At 37.9% G+C, this 27,389-nt stretch overlaps 1 protein-coding gene across 1 annotated transcript in view; it reads left to right on the top strand.

Moving 5' to 3' along the window:
- Positions 1-27,389, top strand: part of CCDC7 (coiled-coil domain containing 7) — a 453,173-nt gene that overhangs the window by 376,713 nt on the left and 49,071 nt on the right. The window contains exons 34-35 of the mRNA XM_073018860.1: positions 14,617-14,700; positions 25,300-25,383. Of these exons, the coding sequence (XP_072874961.1) occupies positions 14,617-14,700; positions 25,300-25,383 (168 nt within the window). The remainder of the gene's footprint in view (positions 1-14,616; positions 14,701-25,299; positions 25,384-27,389) is intronic.

Here is a 27,389-nt window from a genome sequence, read left to right as displayed (position 1 = left end):
ACGGATCAAAGCTGGACGGAGAATGACTTCGACGAGATGAGAGAAGAAGGCTTCAGTCCATCAAATTTCTCAGAGCTAAAGGAGGAATTACATACCCAGCGCAAAGAAACTAAAAATCTTGAAAAAAAAGTGGAAGAATTGATGGCTAGAGCAATTAATGCAGAGAAGGTCATAAACGAAATGAAAGAGATGAAAACCATGACATGAGAAATACGTGACAAATGCACAAGCTTCAGTAACCGACTCGATCAACTGGAAGAAAGAATGTCAGCGATTGAGGATCAAATGAATGAAATGAAGCGAGAAGAGAAACCAAAAGAAAAAAGAAGAAAAAGAAATGAACAAAGCCTGCAAGAAGTATGGGATTATGTAAAAAGACCAAATCTACGTCTGATTGGGGTGCCTGAAAGTGAGGGGGAAAATGGAACCAAGTTGGAAAACACTCTTCAGGATATCATCCAGGAGAACTTCCCCAACCTAGTAGGGCAGGCCAACATTCAGATCCAGGAAATACAGAGAACGCCACAAAGATACTCCTCGAGAAGAGCAACTCCAAGACACATAATTGCCAGATTCACCAAAGTTGAAATGAAGGAAAAAATCTTAAGGGCAGCCAGAGAGAAAGGTCGGGTTACCCACAAAGGGAAGCCCATCAGACTAACAGCAGATCTCTCGGCAGAAACTCTTCAAGCCAGAAGAGAGTGGGGGCCAATATTCAACATTCTTAAAGAAAAGAATTTTAAACCCAGAATTTTATATCCAGCCAAACTAAGTTTCATAAGTGAAGGAGAAATAAAATCCTTTACAGATAAGCAAATGCTTAGAGATTTTGTCACCACTAGGCCTGCCTTACAAGAGACCCTGAAGGAAGCACTAAACATGGAAAGGAACAACCGGTACAGCCATTGCAAAAACATGCCAAAATGTAAAGACCATCAAGGCTAGGAAGAAACGGCATCAACTAACGAGCAAAATAACCAGTTAATATCATAATGGCAGGATCAAGTTCACACATAACAATCTTAACCTTAAATGTAAATGGACTAAATGCTCCAATTAAAAGACACAGACTGGCAAACTGGATAAAGAGTCAAGACCCATCAGTCTGCTGTATTCAGGAGACCCATCTCACACGCAGAGACATACATAGGCTCAAAATAAAGGGATGGAGGAAGATTTACCAAGCAAATGGAGAACACAAAAAAGCGGGGGTTGCAATACTAGTCTCTGATAAAACAGACTTTAAACCATCAAAGATCAAAAGAGACAAAGAAGGCCATTACATAATGGTAAAGGGATCAATTCAACAGGAAGAGCTAACTATCCTAAATATATATGCACCCAATACAGGAGCACCCAGATTCATAAAGCAAGTCCTTAGAGACTTACAAAGAGACTTAGACTCCCATACAATAATAATGGGAGACTTCAACACTCCACTGTCAACATTAGACAGATCAACGAGACAGAAAGTTAACAAGGATATCCAGGAATTGAACTCATCTCTGCAGCAAGCAGACCTAATAGACATCTATAGAACTCTCCACCCCAAATCAACAGAATATACATTCTTCTCAGCACCACATCGTACTTACTCCAAAATTGACCACGTAATTGGAAGTAAAGCACTCCTCAGCAAATGTAAAAGAACAGAAATTATAACAAACTGTCTCTCAGACCACAGTGCAATCAAATTAGAACTCAGGACTAAGAAACTCAATCAAAAGAGCTCAACTACATGGAAACTGAACAACCTGCTCCTGAATGACTACTGGGTACATAACGAAATGAAGGCAGAAATAAAGATGTTCTTTGAAACCAATGAGAACAAAGATACAACATACCAGAATCTCTGGGACACATTTAAAGCAGTGTGTAGAGGGAAATTTATAGCACTAAATGCCCACAAGAGAAAGCAGGAAAGATCTAAAATTGACACTCTAACATCACAATTAAAAGAACTAGAGAAGCAAGAGCAAACACATTCGAAAGCTAGCAGAAGGCAAGAAATAACTAAGATCAGAGCAGAACTGAAGGAGATAGAGACACAAAAAACCCTCCAAAAAATCAATGAATCCAGGAGTTGGTTTTTTGAAAAGATCAACAAAATTGACAGACCACTAGCAAGACTAATAAAGAAGAAAAGAGAGAAGAATCAAATCGACGCAATTAAAAATGATAAAGGGGATATCACCACCGACCCCACAGAAATACAAACTACCATCAGAGAATACTATAAACACCTCTACGCAAATAAACTGGAAAATCTAGAAGAAATGGATAATTTCCTGGACACTTACACTCTTCCAAGACTAAACCAGGAAGAAGTTGAATCCCTGAATAGACCAATAGTAGGCTCTGAAATTGAGGCAATAATTAATAGCCTACCAACCAAAAAAAGTCCAGGACCAAATGGATTCACAGCTGAATTCTACCAGAGGTACAAGGAGGAGCTGGTACCATTCCTTCTGAAACTATTCCAATCAATAGAAAAAGAGGGAATCCTCCCTAACTCATTTTATGAGGCCAACATCATCCTGATACCAAAGCCTGGCAGAGACACAACAAAAAAAGAGAATTTTAGACCAATATCCCTGATGAACATCGATGCAAAAATCCTCAATAAAATACTGGCAAACCGGATCCAGCAGCACATCAAAAAGCTTATCCACCATGATCAAGTGGGCTTCATCCCTGGGATGCAAGGCTGGTTCAACATTCGCAAATCAATAAACATAATCCAGCATATAAACAGAACCAAAGACAAGAACCACATCATTATCTCAATAGATGCAGAAAAGGCTTTTGACAAAATTCAACAGCCCTTCATGCTAAAAACGCTCAATAAATTCGGTATTGATGGAACGTACCTCAAAATAATAAGAGCTATTTATGACAAACCCACAGCCAATATCATACTGAATGGGCAAAAACTGGAAAAATTCCCTTTGAAAACTGGCACAAGATAGGGATGCCCTCTCACCACTCCTATTCAACATAGTGTTGGAAGTTCTGGCTAGGGCAATCAGGCAAGAGAAAGAAATCAAGGGTATTCAGATAGGAAAAGAAGAAGTCAAATTGTCCCTGTTTGCAGACGACATGATTGTATATTTAGAAAACCCCATTGTCTCAGCCCAAAATCTCTTTAAGCTGATCAGCAACTTCAGCAAAGTCTCAGGATACAAAATTAATGTGCAAAAATTACAAGCATTCTTATACACCAGTGACAGTCAAACAGAGAGCCAAATCAGGAATGAACTTCCATTCACAATTGCTTCAAAGAGAATAAAATACCTAGGAATCCAACTTACAAGGGATGTAAAGGACCTCTTCAAGGAGAACTACAAACCACTGCTCAGTGAAATCAAAGAGGACACAAACAAATGGAAGAACATACCATGCTCATGGATAGGAAGAATCAATATCGTGAAAATGGCCATACTGCCCAAGGTAATTTATAGATTCAATGCCATCCCCATCAAGCTACCAATGAGCTTCTTCACAGAATTGGAAAAAACTGCTTTAAAGTTCATATGGAACCAAAAAAGAGCCCGCATCTCCAAGACAATCCTAAGTCAAAAGAACAAAGCTGGAGGCATCATGCTACCTGACTTCAAACTATACTACAAGGCTACAGTAAGCAAAACAGCATGGTACTGGTACCAAAACAGAGATATAGACCAATGGAACAGAACAGAGTCCTCAGAAATAATACCACACATCTACAGCCATCTGATCTTTGACAAACCTGAGAGAAACAAGAAATGGGGAAAGGATTCCCTATTTAATAAATGGTGCTGGGAAAACTGGCTAGCCATAAGTAGAAAGCTGAAACTGGATCCTTTCCTTACTCCTTATACGAAAATTAATTCAAGATGGATTAGAGACTTAAATGTTAGACCTAATACCATAAAAATCCTAGAGGAAAACCTAGGTAGTACCATTCAGGACATAGGCATGGGCAAAGACTTCATGTCTAAAACACCAAAAGCAACGGCAGCAAAAGCCAAAATTGACAAATGGGATCTCATCAAACTAAAGAGCTTCTGCACAGCAAAAGAAACTACCATCAGAGTGAGCAGGCAACCTACAGAATGGGAGAAAATTTTTGCAATCTACTCATCTGACAAAGGGCTAATATCCAGAACCTACAAAGAACTCAAACAAATTTACAAGAAAAAAACAAACAACCCCATCCAAAAGTGGGCAAAGGATATGAACAGACATTTCTCAAAAGAAGACATTCATACAGCCAACAGACACATGAAAAAATGCTCATCATCACTGGCCTTCAGAGAAATGCAAATCAAAACCACAATGAGATACCATCTCACACCAGTTAGAATGGCGATCATTCAAAAGTCAGGAAACAACAGGTGCTGGAGAGGATGTGGAGAAATAGGAACACTTTTACACTGTTGGTGGGATTGTAAACTAGTTCAACCATTATGGAAAACAGTATGGCGATTCCTCAAGGATCTAGAACTAGATGTACCATATGACCCAGCCATCCCATTACTGGGTATATACCCAAAGGATTATAAATTATGCTGCTATAAGGACACATGCACACATATGTTTATTGCAGCACTATTCACAATAGCAAAGACTTGGAATCAACCCAAATGTCCATCAGTGACAGATTGGATTAAGAAAATGTGGCACATATACACCATGGAATACTATGCAGCCATAAAAAAGGATGAGTTTGTGTCCTTTGTAGGGACATGGATGCAGCTGGAAACCATCATTCTTAGCAAACTATCACAAGAACAGAAAACCAAACACCGCATGTTCTCACTCGTAGGTGGGAACTGAACAATGAGATCACTTGGACTCGGGAAGGGGAACATCACACACCGGGGCCTATCATGGGGAGGGGGGAGGGGGGAGGGATTGCATTGGGAGTTATACCTGATGTAAATGACGAGTTGATGGGTGCAGCACACCAACAGGGCACAAGTATACATATGTAGCAAACCTGCACGTTGTGCACATGTACCCTACAACTTGAAGTTTAATAATAATAAATAAATTTAAAAAAAAAATAAAATAAAATAAAATAAAATAAAAATTATTTCAATCTCTGTTAAATTTATGTGATAGATTTCTGAATTGCTTTTATTTGTAATCTTGTAGACTACTGAGTTTCCTTAAAACTTCTATTTTGAATTTTTGGTCAGAGAATTCTCATCATCTCATTAGCGTCAGTCATTATTTTTTTGCTTTTCCTATTGAAGAAGTCATGGTTCCTTGTTTGCTGTTATTTATTGGGGATGTATTCTTCTATCTTTGCATTTAAGGATTAATTATTTATTTGTCTTCTTTGTCTGGTTCGTTTTGGGTTTTATTAGATACATTTGCTTAGAGATTCTTTGCAATTTCCGTACTAAATTTTTTTCACTGCCTTAGTTTTGGCACTAGGTGGAGCCTTAAACCCAGGTTTCTCTTGGCCCTAGTAAAGCACTGCCCTTCTCAAAGTGGGGGTTCCCAAAGGTGTGGGAAGAGTAGCTGGAAGTTTGTGCCCAGAGGACCTGTGGAATATACCTCCTACACGATAGTGCTTCTTATATGTTATTAAACTTTCTCTTGCTGCTTTTGGATCCTGTCTTTGTTTTGGGCTTTTGAGAGCCACTCTTAGTAGCCATTGATTTGACATCCCCTTTGGCCAAGTTACAGAGCAGTTTCCAGGGCTAAGGATAATAGGCTCACTTCTCCCTCTGTCTCCTCTGTTCTCATGGATATTTCTCACTTCAGGCTCTCTTATTTTTCCCAGGGATTGAGGCAGGGACAAGTCACTGTCAGCTTTCAGTGTTTGTTGCTTCTCTGTGGTCCTAAGAATTGTCTCATTCTCATAATGGGTTCCTGGATATTGCTGGTCATAATATTGATGCTGTATATTTCTTTATGGCTTTCTGTGGGAGGAAGTGAGTGAAGCCAGATTGCTTCTATGCCAACATTTTAAAACCAGAAGCTTTCAATACTCAATTATTTTTTAGTAATCTCCCACCAACTGTCTTACGTCTGTGGGTTCTCATTTGCTCAGAGAATTCTGCTACAAATCTCGTATCTGCCTGCATTTCTGGCTGCAACTATGTGCAAAGGATAATGGCATATCTTCTATCTCCCAAATATAGTATGGGTATCCTTTTTTGGTAAATTCTACCTTAGAAAATTACAGATAAATGGATTTAGCAATGTAGTTTCCTAAAGAGAATAGGAAATCTTAGAAACTTCACTGAAGCAATGATATTTATTTGCCATGCCCAAAATGCTTCTTTCAGTTTCTCAAATGTTTTATATTTCACCCCATCAGAGGGCCTTTGCACTTGTTTTTCACACTTTCTGAGATATCTATTTCCCAGAATTCAATATTTGGAATTCCCAAAGAAGAATAAATAAAATGTACAATATATTATAAGACATAATTGAATAATTAATTTTTAAAATAATGGATGACCCAAATCTGTAAGTTGAAAAGACATACCAGGACAAATTGGGCATTAATAACATATAAAAATAACCTGGTGAAATTTACTGGCCTTTTAAAATTATTTTAAATATACAGAATTCTAGGGACATCAGACTTTACCCTCTCCTCCAAAAATTCCAAATAAAATTTAAAAGACAATCCACTTAAGATGGGGAAGAAACAAGGTGACCTCAGAATTGTTCTAAGAAGTCATTATACGAAAAGATACTTGCACATGCATGTTTATAAGCAGCATAATTCACAATTGCAAAAATGTGGAACCAACCTAAATGTCCATCAATCAACGAGTGGATAAACTGTGATATGTGTATATATATGTGTGTGTGTATATATGTGTGTGTATATATATGTGTATATACACACACATATATGTATATAACATACATATATAATATGTATATATGATGGAATACTACTCAGCCACAAAAAGGAATGAATTAATGGCATTCGCAGTGACATGGATGACATTGGAGACTATTATTCTAAGTGAAGTAACTCAGGAATGGAAAACCAAACATTGTATGTTCTCACTCATAAGTGGGAGCTAAGCTATGAGGATGTAAAGGCATAAGAATGACACACTGGACTTTGGGGACTCAAGGGTAAAGGATGGGGAGGGAGTAACGGATAAAAGGCTATAAATTGGGTGCAGTGTATACTGCTTATATGATGGGTACACCAAAATCTCACAAATCAACACTAAAGAACTTATATAACCACCACCACCTGTTCCCCAATAATCTATGAAAATAAAAACATAATTTAAAAAATAAATAAATAATAAAAGAGGAAAAAATTTGCTGGTGGGTCACTAGAGTTGATGGTGAGTGGTGCCACTTCCACTTCCATCCCTTGATTACTGGACCCATGAATCCTGACTATAGGAGAAAGAGTACCACAAATTGGGCACTGATTCAGAGCACACACAGTCTTCTGGAGAACCTTGCCCCAGTCCTGCAAAGTATTGTCACCTAATTGGCATTGTAATTGTGACTTCAAAAGGCCATTCCACCATTCTATCAATCCAGCTGCTTCAGGATGATAGGGAACATGGTAAGACCAGTGAATTCTATGAGCATGAGCCCACTGCTGCACTTCTTTAGCTATAAAATGAATACCTTGGTCAGAGGCAATGCTATGTGGAATACTATGATGCTGGATAAGGCATTCCACGAGTCCATGGATAATAGTTTTGGCAGAATCATTGCATGCAGCATAGGCAAACCCATAACTGGAGTATGTGTCTGTTCTGGTGAGGACAAACCTCTGCCCTTCCCATGATGATGGAGGTCCAATATAATCAACCTGCCACCAAGTAGCTGGCTGATCACCCCGAAAAGTGGTGCCATATAGAGGGCTCAGTGTTGGTCTCTGCTGCTGACAAATTGGGGACTTGGCAGTGGCCATAGCCAGATCAGCCTTGGTGAATGGAAGTCCATGTTGCTGCGCCCATGTGTAACCTCCATCCCTGCCACCATGACCACTTTGTTCATGGGCGCATTGGGCAATGACAAGCATGGCTGGGGAAAGAGGCTGAGTGGTGTCCACAGAACGAGTTATCCTATCCACTTGATTATTAAAATCCTCCTCTGCTGAGGTCACCTGTTGGTGAGCACTCACATGGGATACAAATATCTTCACAGTTTTTGACCATTCAGAGAGGTCCATCCACATACCTCTTCCCCAAATTTCTTTGTCACCAATTTTTCACTCATGCTTCTTCCAAGACCCTGGCCAGACAAACTACAGCCCATGAATCAGCATATAATTGCACATCTGGCCATTTCTCCTTCCATGCAGAGTGCACAACCAGGTGCACTGCTCGAAGTTCTGCCCACTGGGAAAATTTCTCTTCACCGCTGTCCTTCAGGGATGTCCTAGAAAGGAGCTGTAGTGCTGCAGCTGTCCACTTTCAGGTGGTGCCTGCGTATCATGCAGAACCATCTGTGAACCAGGTCCTAATCTTATCTTCCTCTGTCCACTGATCATAGGGAATTCCCCATGAGGCCATTGATGCAGGCTGGGAGAGAAGGCAGGGTGACAGGAGTGGGGACCATGGGCATTTGAGCCACTTCCTCATGTAACTTACTTGTGCTTTTAGGAGCTGCTTGAGCCCGATCATGTATATACCACTTCCATTTGATGAGGGAATGCTGCTATGCATGACCTACTTTATGGCTAGATGGGTCAGAAAGCACCCAGTTCATGATAAGCAGTTCAGGTTGCATTGTGACTTGATGACCCATAGTCACATGTTTAGTTTCTACCAAAGCCCAGTAACAGCCAAGAGCTGTCTCTCAAAAGGAGAATGGTTATCTGCAGAAGATGGCAGGGCCTTGCTCCAAAATCCTAGAGGGCTCCACTGTGATTCACCTATGGGGGCCTGCCACTGTCTCCAAAGAGCATCCCTATCTGCCACTGACAGCACCATTGGGTATGCTGTGTCATATGACCCAAATGGCAGAGCAGCTTGCAATGCACCCTGGACCTGTTGCAGAGCCTTCTCCTGTTCTGGACCCCACTCAAAACTGGCAGCCTTTTGGGTCCCTGGATAAATGGGCCAAAGTAACATGCCAAAATGAGGAATGGTTGCCTCCAAAATCCAAATAGGCCCACTAGGGGTCGTGCCTCTTTCTTGGTTGTAGGAAGGGCCAAATGCAGCAACTTATCCTTCACCTTAGAAGGAATATCTTGACAGGCCCCACACCACTGGACTCCTAGAAATTTTACTGAAGTAAAAGGTCCCTGAATTCTAATTGGATTTATTTCCCATCTTCTGGCATGCAAATATCTCTCCAATAAGTCCAGTGTGTTTGCTGCTTCTCACTCACTGGATGAATCAGCATTATGGCATCTATGTAATGGACCAGTGTGACATCTTGTGGAAGGGAAAGCGAACAAGATCTCTCCAAACGAGATTATGACACAAAGCTGGAGAGTTGATATATCCCTGAGGTAGTACAGTAGAGGTATATTGCTGGCCTTGCCCACTGAAGGCAAATTGCTTCTGGTGGGCCTTATGGACAGGAATGGAACAAAAGGCATTTGCCAAGTCAGTGGCCACATACCATATCAGGAGATGTGTTAATTTGCTCAAGCAATGAATCCACATCTGATACAGCAGCTGCAGTTGGAGTAACCACTTTGTTAAGCTTACGATAATCCACCATCATTCTCCAAGATCCACCTGTCTTCTACACAGCCAAATGGGAGAGTTGAACAGGGATGTGATGGGAGTCACCACCCCTACATCTTTCAAGTCCTTGATGGTGGCACTGATCTCTGCAGTTTTTCTAGGGATGCGATATTATTTTTGATTTATGACTTTTCTAGGTAGAGGCAGTTCTAATGGCTTCCATTTGGCCTTTCCCACCATAACAGCCTTCACTTTACCAGTCAGGGAGCCAATGTGGGGGTTCTGCCAGCTGCTAAGTATGTCTGTGTCAATTATGCTTTCTGGCACTGGGGAAATGAGCATGGGATGAGTCCAAGGACCCACACTCTAAGTTGGATCTGAGCTAAAACTCAATTACCTGACCTCCATAAGCCCCTACCTTAACTGGAGGACTCAAAATAACATTTTGAGTCCTCCAGAATCAATGTCAGCTCAGAGCTAGTGACCAGTAGTCCCTGAAAGTTCTGATTATTTCCCTTTCCCCTATGCACAGTTACCCTAGTAAATGCTGGAGGTCTTCTTGGGGAAAGATTGAAGAAAGATTAACAGCATAAACTGTTGGTAGTGTAGTGGGGTCCTTCCTCAAAGGGACCCAGCCTTTTCTTCATTCAAGGGGTTCTGGGTCTGTAAACTGGCTCAAGTCTGGAAATTGGTTGAGGCTCCATGATTCTGTTTTTATAATTCAAATTAGTCTTTTGTCCACTCAACCTGGAATTTTTCTGCTTATATAAATTAAGTAAGAATGCAGTGGGCTTCCTATCAATTTAACTTCTAGAAACACCATGATTAATTAGCCAATGCCAGAGCTCTACTCTGATTGCTGCTTTGCCTCTGCTGTCCATTGCAGTCAGACTATTCTGATTGCTGCTTTGCCTCTGCTGTCCATTGCAGTAACTATGCCCACCTTGGCTTTGATGGTTGAGTGCTACTGCTTGGCCCCTGCCACCTTGGGATCCAATTATTCCCATTGCATTTAAATTTTATAGTTGAGTGACTGTGGTTCCCACTGTAAGATCTGGCATACAGAGAAGAGCAATCACAGAGCTCTTCAAGGATGCAGGTGCTGCCCTCACAAATCTATTTCACAAAGTATTGGTCAAGGGTATGTCTTCTGCACCCTCCCAGCTGGAATAAATAGGTCTAAGGTGACTAATCCACTCTAGCATCCTGATCTCCCTTAGCCTTAGCCTGTTCCTCTACATTAAACCAAGAGAAATCAGGCATTTCCAGCTTGCTCACAGTGGGCCATCTTTTAATCTGTATTTCAGCTAACCAAGCAAATAAACTATTAGAACCTTTTTTAACTCCCCAAGCTGCAACATTAAATGGAGAATTCCTGCTTAGTGGGCCTAAATCAATAAATTAAGCCTGTTCCAACTTTATGTTTCTTCCACTATTATCCTACACCCTTACTATTCATTATCATGCCTGCACTCCAGATTTCTGCTTAAATAAATTAGAAACTCAAGCAGTTCTTTTGGAGTGTAGTGCACTTCCATGCGGGTTACACTTTGAACCTCACCTCTAGGGGTCTGCCAGGACTTAGCCTAATTATAGGTCTAGAAGCGATCAAGGGTGTTGAGGGTGAGTCCTGAGGAAAATCAGCATTGTCTTGCCTGGCATATTCCCCAAGGGAGGCCATCACTGTTACCTCAGGCAGTACAGGGTTAATTTCCTCAGCAAATGTGGAAAGGCTGATGGCAGCATGGGTTGTAGATTGGGGAGGGGATGTTGCCACCACTTGGAGTGGGGAGGCTGTTTCCTCCACCCAAAAAGTCTCATCAGAATTTAGGAGCTCAGTGCCTCCAGCTTCATCAGGGTCCTCCCACATGTCCCCATTTTAAGTTGCATGGTCCCATTCTTTTCTAATCAATGTCTTCACTTTAATAGTAGATACCTGGTGAGGCTGTGCATGCACCTTTTGTTGCAGGTCAACCACTCACAGGATAAGAGCTTGTGTCTGATTTTCCACAATTTCTTTTTTTTTTTTTTTTTTGTCTACAGGAGATAAAACTCTCAGGGCAATCTTAGAAGATTTGAGGTCAGTATGTGCTTCTAGAGCCAGGAGATAGAATCCCCGAATTCATTTTCTTTTATCACATTGTCTAATGAACTTAGGAGCAACCAACCAACTTCATTACATTCTTTAGTTCCTCACATATGGTCAAAGGTATTATGTGCAGAATTACTAAACTCCTTGCGTCTTTTGAGCAGTGAATCACGAGTATCAAATGCATTTATTTTGCATAATTCTCTAAACAGTTCACACCAAGAACTATCAGTGTTCTCCATACTATTAGAAGTAGAGTCCTTAGCATTTTGGGGTCTAATCATATTAAGCAGGCAACCCCAGAAACCCCAAAGACAATTAAAAATTCCATCCTTAAAATTCTGTTACTCTAGAACCACTCCCAGTACCAAAATCTGTATTAGCATTCTCTAGAGGGCCAAACTAATACGATAGATATATAGACAAAAGGGAGTTTATTAAGGAGTATTGACTCACATGATCAAAAGGTGAGGTTCCTCAGTAGGCCATCTGCAAGCTGAGGAGCAAGGAAGCCAGTCCTATTGCCAAAACCTCAAAAGTAGGGAAGCTGACAGTGCAGTAGAAGGCCTGAGAGCCCCTGGAAAACCACTGTTGTAGGTCCAAGAGTCCAAAAGCTGAAGAACTTTGAGTCTGATGTTCGCAGGCAGGAAGCATCCAGCACAGGAGAAAGATGTAGGCTGGGAGACTAAGCCAGTTTAGTCTTTCATATTCTTCTGCCTGCTTTATTCTGGCTATACTGGCAGCTGATTAGGTGGTGGCCACCCAGATTGAGGGTGGATCTGCCTCTGCTGGTCCACTGACTCAATTGTTAATTTTCTTTGGCAACACCCTCACAGATACACCCAGGTATAATACTTTGCATCCTTCAGTCCAATCACATTGATACCTTGTTTTATTTCACCATAATTTGAGAAGATAACTGATATGATTTTGACTTTTTAATATTTGTTTAGACTTGTTTGTGGCCTGATATGTGATCTTTCATGTGCCAATGAGAAGAATGTGTATTCTGTACTTGATCTTAGCCAAAAGGCAGAGCAATGATGAGAATATGTATTCATTAGTTGTTGGAGGAAATGTTCTGTAAATGTCTGTTCGGTCTATTTGATATATAGTGCAGTTTAAGTTTAATGTTTCTTTGTTGATTTTCTGTCTAGATGATATCCAGTTCTGATAGTGGGATGTTGAAGTTTCTAACTATTATTGTATTGGGGACTCTTTCTCTCTTTAGCTCTAATAATAATTTCTGTTTAGAACTGGGTTATCTAGGGTTAGTTTTTATATATTTATAATTGTTATATCCTCTCTCTGGATTGATGTCTATATCATTATATACTAATCTTTTTGTCTCCTTTCTAAAATTTAAAGTCTATTTGTCTGTTGTAAGTATAGCTATTTCTGAACTTTTAGTTTCCATTTGTGTGCATAATCTTTTTCGATTCATTCGCTGTCAGTCTATGTGTGTCTTTACAGGTAAAATGAATTTCTTGTAGGCATCACCTAGTTGCTTCTTGGTTTTTTGTTATCAATTCAGTCTGTCTATGTCTTTTAATTCAGGAATTTAAACCACTTACATTCAAGATTGTTATTGATAGATAAGAATTTGTTCTTGTTAATTTGGTGTCTTCTAATTGTTTTGTGTATTTTTTCTATGTTGTTTCTTAGCTTTGTAAGTGGTGGCTTTTTATATTCTTCTTTTCATTTGTGTGTCCCTCTTCCAGTATGTTTTTGATATGGTTTGGATGTTTGTCCCGTCCTACCATTGAAACTACCGTTTAATTGAACACTTTAAATGTGTAAATTATATAGTATGATATACATTCCTAATCACTACTTTCTGATATAAATTTCCCATTAATAACTTTCAGGTATTTTAACATTTATTCATGAATTTAACTATTTCTCAAAAAATAAAAAGACATCCATCTATTATGTCTAGATAACAACTGGCTTTAGTTTCCAGTGTTTACAGGTTTATAGCAGGCACATGTGCTGCTGGAACTAGGTTTCACCGACAAAACTTTAGTCCCAGTAGTTGCCTTTAGTTCATCAATCGTAATCACCCTTTCTAACATAAATTCCTCCTTAATAACTTTCAGGTATTTTCCCTGTTATTAAACATGGTTAGACTACCAAATCCAACAAAAAAAGTCAAATTATGTAAAAACTCAAATGGAAAAGTACCCAATTTTGCTTCTTGTATTTCTGCAAATTTAATCATATCCTAAGCTACGAGGTCCACATGGTAAGGGGACCTAAGGGCGCATGTTTTCCTCAATCTAAAAGATATCTTATTATTTTCCATCCCTGATGCTTACTTAGTTTAAAGTTAACCTAAAAATCGCATTAAAATATTTCTGGATGAGTCAAAGTATTTCTGCACTATAATAATTTCCTGTGATTATGAAGATCATTGTTTTCAAGTTGCTAGGTGAAAAAAAAAAGTTATGTTTCATCTTACCAGGTATATCCCTATGGTATGAATGTGATTCAATGTAAACTTTAAAGTCATGTTATTATCATAAATTCTGTAGGATATTTTAATTTTGCATTAGAGATAGCATTGTATGGGGAAAGCACTGTTAAAGTATTGTGAGGCATCAGTTTGTGCAACAACTTTGTTATCACCTCGATATGTGGTCTTAGTCAAATCACTATACATCTCTATGCCTCAATACACTAAGGCTTATATGATTGCTAACAGACCTTCCACTCCTAATGTTTAGTGATTTGGCAATTCAGACATTTCGCTATAACTTTTATTCATTAATAACAAAGGCTGATTAATACACACACACACACACACTCTCTCTCTCTCTCTCTCTCACACACACACCCCTCACACTCTTATGTAAGGATTACCTTGCCAAGTATTTTAAAATCTATTTATTTCTATAGAGACTGATATAGAAAGCTTGAGAAGTGCTTTGGGAAGACGCTTATTAAATGATGAATTCAAGACACAGTCAAAGAGTTTCCCTGGTAAGAAAATATTTTAAGTCTAATATTCCTCATTTATTTTTCTCCTTCAAAGTTTAAGTGTGTATCTTTAATAGCAATAGTACCCACTTGTTATTATGACATGGGCACAGGTTCTCATGAATACCCTCCCATATTTGGTTGTACTCTAGAACATATTTACTAGAAATGTAAAGCTAGCTAGATATTATTACTTTTACACTCATCCATTTAGAAAGTAATCCACAAAATAATATAGTATAGTGAGCTTAGAATATACTTGGGACAAGTATGTTCAAAGTTATTTTAGTCCCTTTCTATTTACAGTTTAGATAGAAAGTTACTTTAAAGTTGCAAAAGCAGAAAGGCTATCTGATGAGTGCAATAAGTAAGGGAAAAAGACAGTTATTTTAATCTTATTAATTCCCTCTGTACTTTAAAATGTTAGGCATAGTAATCTTTCAACTATGGCAGAATCCTTTAGTTGTGTAATATAGTTCAGATATTATACTACTGCCTTTGGTACAAGAGTAGCAGTGTCAGGCAAAACACCCTTTGATCTCTGGTGTGATACAAAGGAAGGCAGACAGGTTAATAGAGAAATAAGCAAAAGACATACTCAAAGGGGACCCTCTAAAACCACTGTCTTCCAGAGGTGATTGTTGCATGCCCAAGGCTGTTTTATTGGAGGAACATTAGAGGCTTCACAGTGCAGGATGTATTGAGCCATTCTTGGGTTGCTGTAAAGGAATACCACTGGGTTCTTTATAAAGAAAAGAGGCTGTACAAGCATAGTGCCAGCATCTACTTGGCTTCGGGGGAGGCCTCAGGGCACTTTTACTCATGGCAGAAAGTAAAGCAGAACAGGCACATTGCATGACAAGAGCAGGAGCAGGAGAAAAAAAGGGGAAGGTGCTGCATACTTTTGAACAACTGGATCTCACAAGGACTCATATACTATTGTGAGAACAGCACCATTCCATGGAGAAGAAGGATCTGCCCTCGTGACACAAACACCTCCCACAGGGTCCCACTTCCAACAATGGGGATTACATTTCAACATGAGACTTACACAAGAAAAACATGCAAACCATATCACAGGGGAAATAGGCTTCGGTAAAATAATCAAGCCAGATCACTGAACAAATAAATAAGCAAACGATAATAACATACCCCAGGAAGAAGAGGAGAAGAATCAAAATTAAGAGTTGCTACATTATGTGTCTAAAATGCCCAGTTTTCAGCATAAAAATGTGAGTTATTCTAATAAGGAAGAAAGTATGACCCATACACAGAAGAAAAGCAGGCAAAAAAAAAAACAAAAACAAAAAACATAAAAAAAAACAAAAAACAAAACAGCTTATGAGAATCCTAGCTGTTAGATTTAGCAGACAATGACTACAAAGCAGTCAGTATAAATATATTGAAAGAACTAAAGGAAACCATTCTCTAACAAGAAAAGGAAGGTATTATGACAATGTTGCATCAAATAGAAAATATCTACAAAGAGATATAAAATATTTTACAAAGAGCCACATGGAAATTACAGTGTTAAAAAGTACAAAAACTGGAAGTAAAATTTACTAGAGGGGTTCAAGTACATTTCAACTGTCCAAAGAAAGAATTTAAAAACTTAAAGTATTAGGAACACTAGAAAGAAAAAAGCAGCAAAAATATGGATGAAAACTTTCTGAAAAATATTTAATTACAAATGAGTCTACACATCCAAGCTCAATTAATTCTAAGTAGAATAAACACAAGGGAATCTATAATCACATTCATAGTAATAATGTTGAAAGATAAAGAGAAAAGCTTAAAAGCAGCAAGAGAAAACTAATACATGATGTAAAGAGAACCCCACTAAAATTAAAAACTGACTACTTATCATTAGGAACTATTAGGGCCAGAAGGCATTGGGACAGCACATTCAAAGAGCTAAATGAAGAACTGTTAACCAAAAATCTTATATCCAGCAAAACTATTTATTAAACATGAAGGTGACGTGAAGATATTTCTAAATAGGCTTTTTTAAATGAGAAAATTTATTCCTGTCAGAACTGCTTTCCAAGAAATACAGAGTTCTTCGGGTTGAAAACCATTGACCTCTGACACTAACTTGAACCCATAAAATGAACATGGGTTAAAGGAATTCTATAACTCTGAAAGACCACATAAATGCTTCCTTCACTTCTTTCTACTCTTAATTTTAACTCTTTATTGATATAAAAAGCAATTGTATAAAAAATATTTACAGAATTTTATTGCTGGGACTTTAAAATATGGACGTGTAGTATATTCTAGAATGTTAGCACACAGGCGATGGTTGACAGAAGTGATGTATTGGAGTTTAAAAAAAAAAAAAAAAGACAAGAAAGGGGGCTCCAAGATGGCTGTCTTAAAGATATCTGGCACTCTTTCAATACATACAAAAAAACAAATTTGAGAATTGATAATCATATTTCAAATAGATCATCTAATCAGGAACACTAGAATTCAGCAGAGAATTAACAGGAAACATCTGAGGCAGAGAAGGAAAGGGAAAGGAGGCAGCTGACCTAACTAGGATTGATAAAGTCCAGAGAGGCTCCCCAGTGTGGGAAAAGGGTAAGTGAGAAGTCCCCAGAAGTCCACATTCCCACCATAGATTGCTGCAATCCTAGCCATGGGAGAACCACCCTCACAGGCCCTGACCAGTGGCATTGCTCTAAAGAGAGAGCTCATGCTGAGTCACACACACATGGTGAAAACCAAGCAGATGCGGCATAGTGCCTTTTTTCCTCTGCCTCCTGGGTTCAAGTGATTCTTCTGCCTTAGCCTCCCAGGTAGCTGGGACTACAGGCATGCACCACCACGCCCGGCTAATTTTTGTATTTTTAGTAGTGATGGGCTTTTTCCATGTTGGCCAGGCTGGTATGGCCCAACATCCCTACCTTTCCACTCCTAGAGCCCCACTGACATCCCCCTGCATCTATGCAGTGGGCTGCAGGAGTGCAGTCCTAGTTGGGTCCAACAGTGTGGTAGGATCCCTAGCGCTCAAGTGTTCAAAATGCTGGAGAATGGGTGGTACAGCACACTGGAGAGGCTGCCCCTGGGACAAACAGAGTTGAAGCATGCAGTACCCAAAACCCAGAATGCCTGAGTCCATTGCCATTGCTGCAACCCTGCCCCCATAAGCAGGAGGGCTACTGTGCGCTTGCACATGCCCTGAGAACAAGCTCTCATCATCTGTCACCACCACCAGAGGCTGAAGCGTGTGCTCACCAGAGCTTGAGAGCCACTCTCCTGGGGCCACAGCCACTGAGAGCAACTCAATCCTACCCAGTGGCAAGACTGCCACACAGTTGCATGCACCCTGAGGACAGGCTCTCCCTGCCAACTGCCATTGCTGCTAATGCCACCCAGGCACACCATTTGGGGTCCTGAGGATTTCCCCACCCTGCTTGCCACAGCATGTGCCCATGCATACCACTGGGGGATCTGAGAACCAGCCCTCTCAGCCTGGAACCAGTGCGCAAAAATGCCAACCAGGGACCTGGGGATTACCTTGCCCCATCAGTTGCCTTGGGCATGCGTGGACATCACCGGGGACCTCACAATAGGCCAAGAAACCTGCCACCAGCACCAAAGCATGACACCCAAAGGCCAGGGGCTCATCCTGCCCCATCCACCACCACAGGCATCTGTGCAGTCTTCCTGGGTCCTGGAGGATGAACTCAGCTAGCCAGTTGCAGCCACTACCAACACCAGTGCATGCCACTTGGGAGCCTGTGGGTTGTTTCACCACTGCGACTTTTATTGCCCACATCATGTACACTGTCTAGGGGCTCAAGGACACACCTACCTGCTGGCACCATGGCCAGCACTCAAGCAAGCCACCTAGAGGCCCAAGGATTAGCCTGCCTGGACTCACTAATCCTGATGCTCACATATATCCCCTAGGGGCCCACAGATAAGCATCCTCAGCCATTGCTGTCACTAATGAGGCCAAGGACTGACTCAAAGTCTCTGTCCCCAGTGAAGCCTCATAGCAGCATCCACCAGCAACTACAGCCTAAGCCGTTGAGGAAATGACGGACATCACTGACACTGTTTATAGCTGAAAAAAATTATACAGAGGCTATATACTACTGCATACACCCGGAATCAAAGCTAAAATGCCCAACCCAGGGTAGGCATGGTGACTCATGCCTATACCCCAGCACTTTGGGAGGTGAAGGTGGCAGGATCACTTGAGATCAGACATTTGAGGCCAGCCTTGGTTAAAGCCCAGTGAGACACTGTCTCCACCAAAAAAAAAAAATTTTTTTTTAATTTAAAAAGTACCCTATCCAACCAACATCATAGATAGCATTGTCAGGAAAATGTTTTGCTCTATGAAAGCCAATCCACAAAATTGAGAGAAGTGACTGTTACACGAGATGACAGACATAAGGACATAAGAAACATGAAAAAGCAAGGAAATGTGACACCTCAAAAAGAACACAATAATTCTTCAGCAACAGATTTCAGTGAAAAAGAAATTATTGAAATGCCTGAAACAGAATTGAAAATAATGATATTAAGAAACTCAGTGAGGTAGAAGAGAACACAGATAACCAATAGAAAGAAATCAGAAAAATAGTTTTGAGATGAATGAGAAATGTGTTAAAGAGATAGATATCATTAAGAAAAGAACCAAACAGAAATCCCGTAAGTCAATTCAATTAATAAAATAAAAAATACATTCAATGGGAGAAAATTTTTGCAATCTACCTATCTGACCAAGGGGTAATATCCAGAATCTACAAAGAACTTAAACAAATTTACAAGGAAAAATCAAACAACCCCATCAAAAAGCAGGCAAAGGATATGAACAGACATTTTTTGAAAGAAGATATTTATGCAGCCAACAGACACATGAAAAATGCTCATCATCACTGATCACCACAGAAATGCAAAGCAAAACCACAATGAGATACCATCTCACACCAGTTAGAAAGGCGATCACTAAAAAGTCAGGAAACAACAGATCCTAGAGAGGATGTGGAAAAATAGGAACACTTTTACACTGTTGGTGGGAGTATAAACTAGTTCAACCATTGTGGAAGACAGTCTGGTGATTCCTCAAGGATCTAGAACCAGAAATATGATTTGACCCAGTGATCCCATTACTGGGTATATACCCAAAGGATTATAAATCATGCTACTATAAAGACACATGCATATGTATGTTTATTATGGCACTATTCACAATAGCAAAAACTTGGAACTAACCCAAATGTCCATCAATGATAGACTAAATTAAGAAAATGTGGCACATATATACCATGGAATACTATGCAGCCATAAAAAAAGGATGAGTTCATGTCCTTTGCAGGGACATGGATGAAGCTGGAAACCATCATTCTCAGCAAACTATCACAAGGACAGAAAACCAAACACTGCATGTTCTCACTCATAGGTGGGAATTGAACAATGAGAACACTTGGACACAGGGCGGGGAACATCACACATGGGGGCCTGTTGTGGGGTGAGGGGGCAGGGGGAGGGATAGCATTAGGAGAAATACCTAATGTAAATGACGAGTTAATGGGTGCAACAAACCAACATGGCACATGTATACCTATGTAACAAACCTGCACATTGTGTACATGTACCCTAGAACTTAAAGTATAATAATGAAAAAAAAAATTCAAGATCTTCAACAATTATTAGACCAAGCAGGAGAAAAAGTTTCAGAACTTCAAGAGAGGTCATTTGAAATAACACAGTCAGACAAAAGAGAGAGGGAGGGAGGGAGAGAGAGAGAAAAAAAAAGAACAAATAATAAAGAATAAAAAAGAATGAATAAAGCCTATGTGACACATGGAACATCATAAAGTGACCAAAGTTTTGAATCGTGGTTGTTCCACATGGTCAAGAGAAAAGGCATATAAAAACTATTTAATAAAATGATGGCTGAAAACTACCCATGTCAACAAGAGATTCCCGAATATACACAACCCAAAAAGGTCTTGTACAAGGCACATTATAGTCAAACTGTCAAAAGTAAAAGACAGAGATACAAGCCACATACAAGAAAACTGTTATCAGACTAACAGTGGATTTCTTAGCAGAAATCTTACAGGCTAGGAGAAAATAAGATGATATATTCAAAGGGCTGAAAGAAAACAAACTGTCAGCCAAGAATGATATATTCAGCAAAGTTATTGTTCATAAATGAAGGAAAAATAAAGTATTTTCCAGACAAACAAAAACTAAAGAAATTCATCACCATTAGGCTGGCCCTACAAGAAATGCTTAAAGGAGTACTACACTTAAGCAAAAAGATAGCTACTGTCATAAAACTGGATGTGAAAACACACAAATGAGGAAGAAGAACTCAAATGTTACTATGACAGAAAATCACCAAACCACAATGATAAACAACACAAGAGAAAGAAAGGAACAAAGGATAAAGAAAACAACCAGAAAATAAGAAAACAATAGGAATAAGTCCTCACATATCAATATTATTATTGAATGTAAACAGACAATGGCTGAATGGATTTTAAAAACATGACCAAACTATATACTGCCGATAAGAAACTCACTTCACCTGTAAAGAAACATATAGACTGGTTGTAAAAGAATGGAAAAACTATTCCATGTAAACAGAAACCAGAAGTGAGCAGGAGTAGCTGTAGTTATTTCAGATAAAACAGACTTTAAGTCAAAAAAAATAAAAAGAGACAAGGATAATTATTATATAATGATAAAAGGATCAATTCAGAAAGAGGATATACCAATTTTAAACTTATACTTACCCAACATTGAAGTATGCAAATATATAAAGTGCATATTAAATCTAAAGGGACAGAGAGATTCCAATAAAATAATAGCTAGAGACTTCAACACTTCATTCTCAGCATTAGACAGATCGTCTAGACAGAAAATCAATGAAGAAACATTGAGTTTAAACATCATTTTAAACCAAATGGCCCTAACAGATAATTACAAAATATTTTTTTCAATAGCTGCAGAACACACATTCTTCTTGTGAGCACATGGAACATTTTCCAGGCCACACCATATGTTAAGCCACAAAAGAAGTCTTAACACATTTTTACAAGTCAAAAGCATATCATGTATCTTGTCAGAACATGATAGATTAAAACTAGAAATCAGTAACTAGAGGAACTTTGGGAACTGTGCAAACACATGGAAATTAAGCAAAATGCTCATGAATAATCACTGAATCAATGAAGAAATTAAAAAGGAAATAAAAAATTCTTGAAACAAATGAAAATGAAAAAAAAAATAAAACCTCTGGGATATAACAAAAGCAATGCTAAAAATGTAAGTTGATAGCAATAAACACCTCCATCAAAACAGTAGAAATGTTTCAAATAAACAATGCACCTCAAGAGACTAGAAAAGCAAAAACAAACCAATCAACAAAAATTAATAGAAGGAAAGAAATAAGGATCAGAGCAGAACTAAGTGAAATAGATACTTAAGCAAAGGATCGACCACATCAAAACTTGGTGTTTTAAAAAGATAAAGATTAAAAAAAAAAAGTAGGTAGACTAACTTAAAAAAGATAGAAGATACAAATTAACAAAATCAGAAATGAAATAGAGCTGATACCACAGAGTTACAAAAGATAATCAGAAAATATTATGAACAACTATATGCTGATAAATTGGAAAATCTAGACGAAACTGACAGATTTCTGAACACATATAACCTACCAAGATTGAATTAAGAAGTAGCAGAAGAGGTTGATTATAGTTAATAACAATGATTTTGTATTTCAAAATAGCTAGGGAGAGGTCTAGAAATGTTCCCAACACAACCAGGTGGCCTCACTGCCAATTTTTTCCAAACCTTTAAAGAACTAACACCAATTCCCCTCAAACTATTCCAAAAAATTGAAGAGAATGGAATTCTCTGTAACTCAATCTACAAGGCCAGCATTTATTCTGATACGAAAACCAGACAAGGACATAAAAAAATAAAAGTACAAGTCAATATCTCTGTTGAATATAAACATAAAAATCCCCAACAAAATGCTAGCAAACCAAATTCAACAACCTATCAGAAAGATAATGCACTGTGATCAAGTTGGATCTATACCACGGATGTAAGGGTGGTTTAACATATGCAAATCAATAAACAAGGTACATCAACAAAAAGAAGGACAAAACCATATAATCATCTCAGTAGATGCAGAAAAAAACATTTGATAAAATTCAACATTCCTTCATGATAAAGCTCTCAAAAACTTAGGCATAAAAGGAACGTACCTCAAACTAATAAAGTCCATATATGACAAACCCACAGCTAACATGGTACTGAATGATGAGAAATCGTTGAGGTGATAGTTATTCTAAATAATCTAACTTGAGTTTTATGCACACTATACATATAACCAAATATCACATGTACCCCATAAATTTGCACAAATATTATGTATTAACAAAAAAAAGAAAATGACAACATATGATAATCTGAAACCACAGGAACAAATTAATAGAACCAGAAATTATAAATAAGAAGGTTAATATAATAAACATTAGAAATATATACTTCTTTCTTCCCTCAACTTTTTAAAAAAGCATAAAATTAGATAAATAAATAATTATAACGACAACTATAACCATGTCTTTATTATTTACAAATGTAGTGTGTATAACAATAGCACAAAAATGGGGAACAGGGAATATAGCTATCTAAGAGTAGCTTTTCTATATTTCACTAGAATTTAGTATAAATTTAAAGTACTTTTTAAAATTGACTGTGATGATGGTGACAGACATTACTGAATGTATTAAAATCCATAGAATTTAAGATTTTAGATCGCTTAAAATACTCAGTGAACTTCAAGCAGAAAAAGATTTTTAAAAGATTTAAAGCAAAGTGAGAATATTGGAAAGGAGAAAAATTGTAAATCTTACTAAATTATAAGTATCTTCAGCACATACCTTTTAATTTCTAGTATTTAACCCAATCTTTCCTCAGATGGTCTCATTTTTTCCCTGATTGTGTACGGATCATTTGCTTGCTCATTTCAAATGAACCGGTCTTTCTTTGATATATCAGTTGAAGAAAGAACAAACGAAGAAAAAAATACATCTGCTGATGTTTCCAGTTTTGAGTTGCTGTATCTCTTATATTGTTACTTAATTACTGAAAACTTGTTCTGCTCAATCTTATGGATGACTTTTTACTTTGGTAATGAGGCAGTGCTCAGTATAGAATGCAGTTGTGACATATTTGAGCAGCTGGTGTCATAATGCAACCACTTACATTATTCATGTATTCACCAATTTTTCCAAAACAGCAAAAACAACAACAACAACAAACTACTCTAGAATACAATGGAAGGATTATGACAGGTGTCCAATCATAGTTATATACTCTGCTAGAGCCAATTCTACCCACACAATCTTAAGCCCAATGTTGACCTTACGTCACCAATCCTCATTATCCCCTTTTCAATATGAATTTCTTTTTAATAATTTTTATACATTTTTATCTCATTGAACTTAGTAGTTTCTAATTCCAGGAAAATATCAAACCACATAAACACTTAAATGGAAACGGATCTAATAACAATTCTGGTAGTGCTGCAAATTGACCATTACCTCCTTGATTCTCGTTTAAGGGACCTCAGAGGGCAGGTTTTCTCAGTTTGACAAATATCTTGTAATTTGTTCATAACTAATATCTAAAGAATTTACAATTCCATAATGTAAAAAGGGGAAAGAAATATTCCTCAATGAGTCAAATAATTTCTGCCTCATGATAAGTTTCTGTGACTAATGAGGCCATGGTTTGCGGCTTGACCTATGGAAAAAAATGTTCCCCCTCACATAGTACATACCTACAGGTTGAGTATGTTTTTAGTGTAAACTGGAAAGATACATTATTATCATAATGTCCCTAGGATAATTTCAATTTGCATAAGAGATAGAATTGTATAGAACAATTACTGGTTAAGAAAGTATACAGCATCGGGTGGTGCATGAGTGGTGCGTTTCCCTGGCTATATGATATTTCAATTCATTAAACATATCTAAGCCTGAATATAGTCTGGCTTATATAATTGTTAACATCCATTCCTTTTTAAGGTTTTTGTTATTTTCCAATAAAGACATTTCATTTTAATTATTCTATAAATACAATTTTTATTTTTATTTTATTTTATATATATACATATATATGTGTGTGTGTATATATATATATATATATATATATATATTTTTGGTGACAGAGTCTTGCTGTGTCACCAGGCTGGAGTGCAGTGGCACGATCTCAGCTCACTGCAACCTCCGACTCCCAGGTTCGAGCAATTCTTCTGCCTCAGCCTCCCGAGTAGCTGGAACTACAGGCATGTGCCACTACACCCGGCTAATTTTTGTATTTTTAGTAGAGATGGGGCTTCACTGTGTTGGCCAGGATGGTCTCAATCTCTTGACCTCATGATCCACCCGCACTTTGGCCTCCCAAAGTGCTGGGATTACAGGCATGAGCCACTGCGCCCAGCCACAAATATTTTAAATTAGTAACACACACACATATATGCACATGCACACACACTGTTACATTTGTATATGAACGATTACCTTACAGTGTTTTGATATCTGTTTATTTCTATAGGGTCTGAAATAGAACAGTTGACAGATGCATTTGGAAGAGATATACTAAAGGATGAATTCAAGACACGATCAAAGAGTCTCCCTGGTAAGAACAAAAACTTTACACATTTAGTATTTCTGGTTCGTTTCGTTCTCTGGAGTGTAACTAAGTGTGCATCTTCAAGGAGAGCAGTGCCTATGCATTATTACATAGGCAAAAGTCTTTGTGAATTCCCCTCTATAATATTTCAAGTCTAGTTTCAACTAGCAATGTAAAATTAGCTTTTCAAAAACAGGAAGGCTAGATGATGGGTGTGATAAGAAGATGAATATAACAGAGAATAATTTTATTGGTTACCAGTTCACTCTATATGGTAAAAATATCAGTCAAGTTTGTACCATCTCAGCTGCAATAAAGTTATTTAGTAATATTTTTCAGAGATTACACAACTGAATTTAGTCCCGGGGTTACAGGGTTAGACACACTTCTCTGTGACCGTTGGTGTGATACCAAAAGAAGACACTTTAGCAAATAAATAATGGAAAGAGACATTCAAAGAGTGCCGTGCTAAAACCACTGTCATCCAAGGGAGACTGTTTGATGCCCAAGGAGATGCCCTTAAAGAGCAACATAAGAGACTTTACACTGTAGAGGATAGAGACTTTAGGAAAATACTTCTGTCAAATCACACACATACACAAACACACACACACACACACACCCCTACCACCACCAAGAAACAAGAAAACAAGAACAACAAGCCCCCCAAAAAGGAAGAGTCAACCAACATACAGATTTGCTATAATACGTTATCTAAAATGTCCAGATTTTAGCAAAAAAATTAAGACATGCACAGAAACAGTACTCTGTAACCCAAACACCAGGAAAAAGGCAAGGAAAACTGCCTGTGAGAGTCCTACATGTTAGATTTAGCAGACAATGACTACAAAGTAGTCAAATAATAATAATAATATCATCAAATAATTAAAACTCTTCTGAAAGAAGAAAAAGAAGGTATAATGACACTCTTTTATCAAATAGATGTCAACATTGTGATACAAATTAAACTTTTTAAAGAACCAAATTAATATTTGGAATTGAAAGGTAAAATAACTGCAAGGGAAAATTCATTAGAGGGTCAAGGAAAGATTTGAACTGTCAGAAGGAATAAGCAAACTTAATATAATGGGAATACCAGAATGAGAGTATTCCAAGTAGAGAGAGAATAAGAAAAAATATTTGAAGAAAAATGGCTGAATACTTTGAAAAATATTTACTGGGTCATATTAATCTATACATCCAAGTTCTATTAAATCTAAGTAGAACAAACACAAATCAATCCATGACCAAAGTAATCATTGTAAAAATGTTGAAAGACAAAGAGAAAATGTAAAATGCATCAAGAGAAAAACAATTCATCCCATAGAAGGTAACCCCAGTAAGATTAACATCTGTCTTAGCATTAGAAACTTACGAAGTCCAGAAGGCCATGGTGTTGTATATTAAAAGTGCTGGAAGAAAATAAAATCTACCAAGCAATAACTTTATTGCTAGCAAAACTATTTTTCAGAAAAGGTGAAAAATGAAATTGCTAAATAAATAAAAATTGAGAGATTTCATTTCTAGCAGAACTGTTTTCCAAGAAATTCTAAAGAAATTTGTTTAGGCTAAAAGGAATTGACCTCTTGACAGTAATTTGAATCCCCCTAAAAAAGGTATGAGTTAAATGTTATAATTGCAAAAGACAGTATTATAAATATATATTCCACATCCTTTCTTTTCTTAATTTATCTAAAAGACAACTGTATAAAAAATTTATATAATTGTATCATTGAGCATATAACATATCAACTTGTAATATATTCACAATAGCAGCACAAAGGTGATAGGAGAGAGAAGTGATGTAGCATTCTAAGAAAATAACACTGGATGATAAATACAGAGCAACAATAAAAAGAACCAAAAAATGTAAATAAGTGTGTTCATATAACAAATACTATAAACATGTACTTGGTCTTGTTTCTTTTCTCAGTTTATTGAAAAGGTATAAAGTTATACAAATAAATAATTATAACAATAATTATTACATTGTCCTTAATATTTACAGGTAT

Source organism: Chlorocebus sabaeus, chromosome 9 (assembly GCF_047675955.1).
Source record: "Chlorocebus sabaeus isolate Y175 chromosome 9, mChlSab1.0.hap1, whole genome shotgun sequence".
Lineage (NCBI taxonomy): Eukaryota > Metazoa > Chordata > Mammalia > Primates > Cercopithecidae > Chlorocebus > Chlorocebus sabaeus.
The sequence above is the reverse complement of the archived record's forward strand: the minus strand, read 5'-3'. Positions and strand labels throughout refer to the sequence as shown.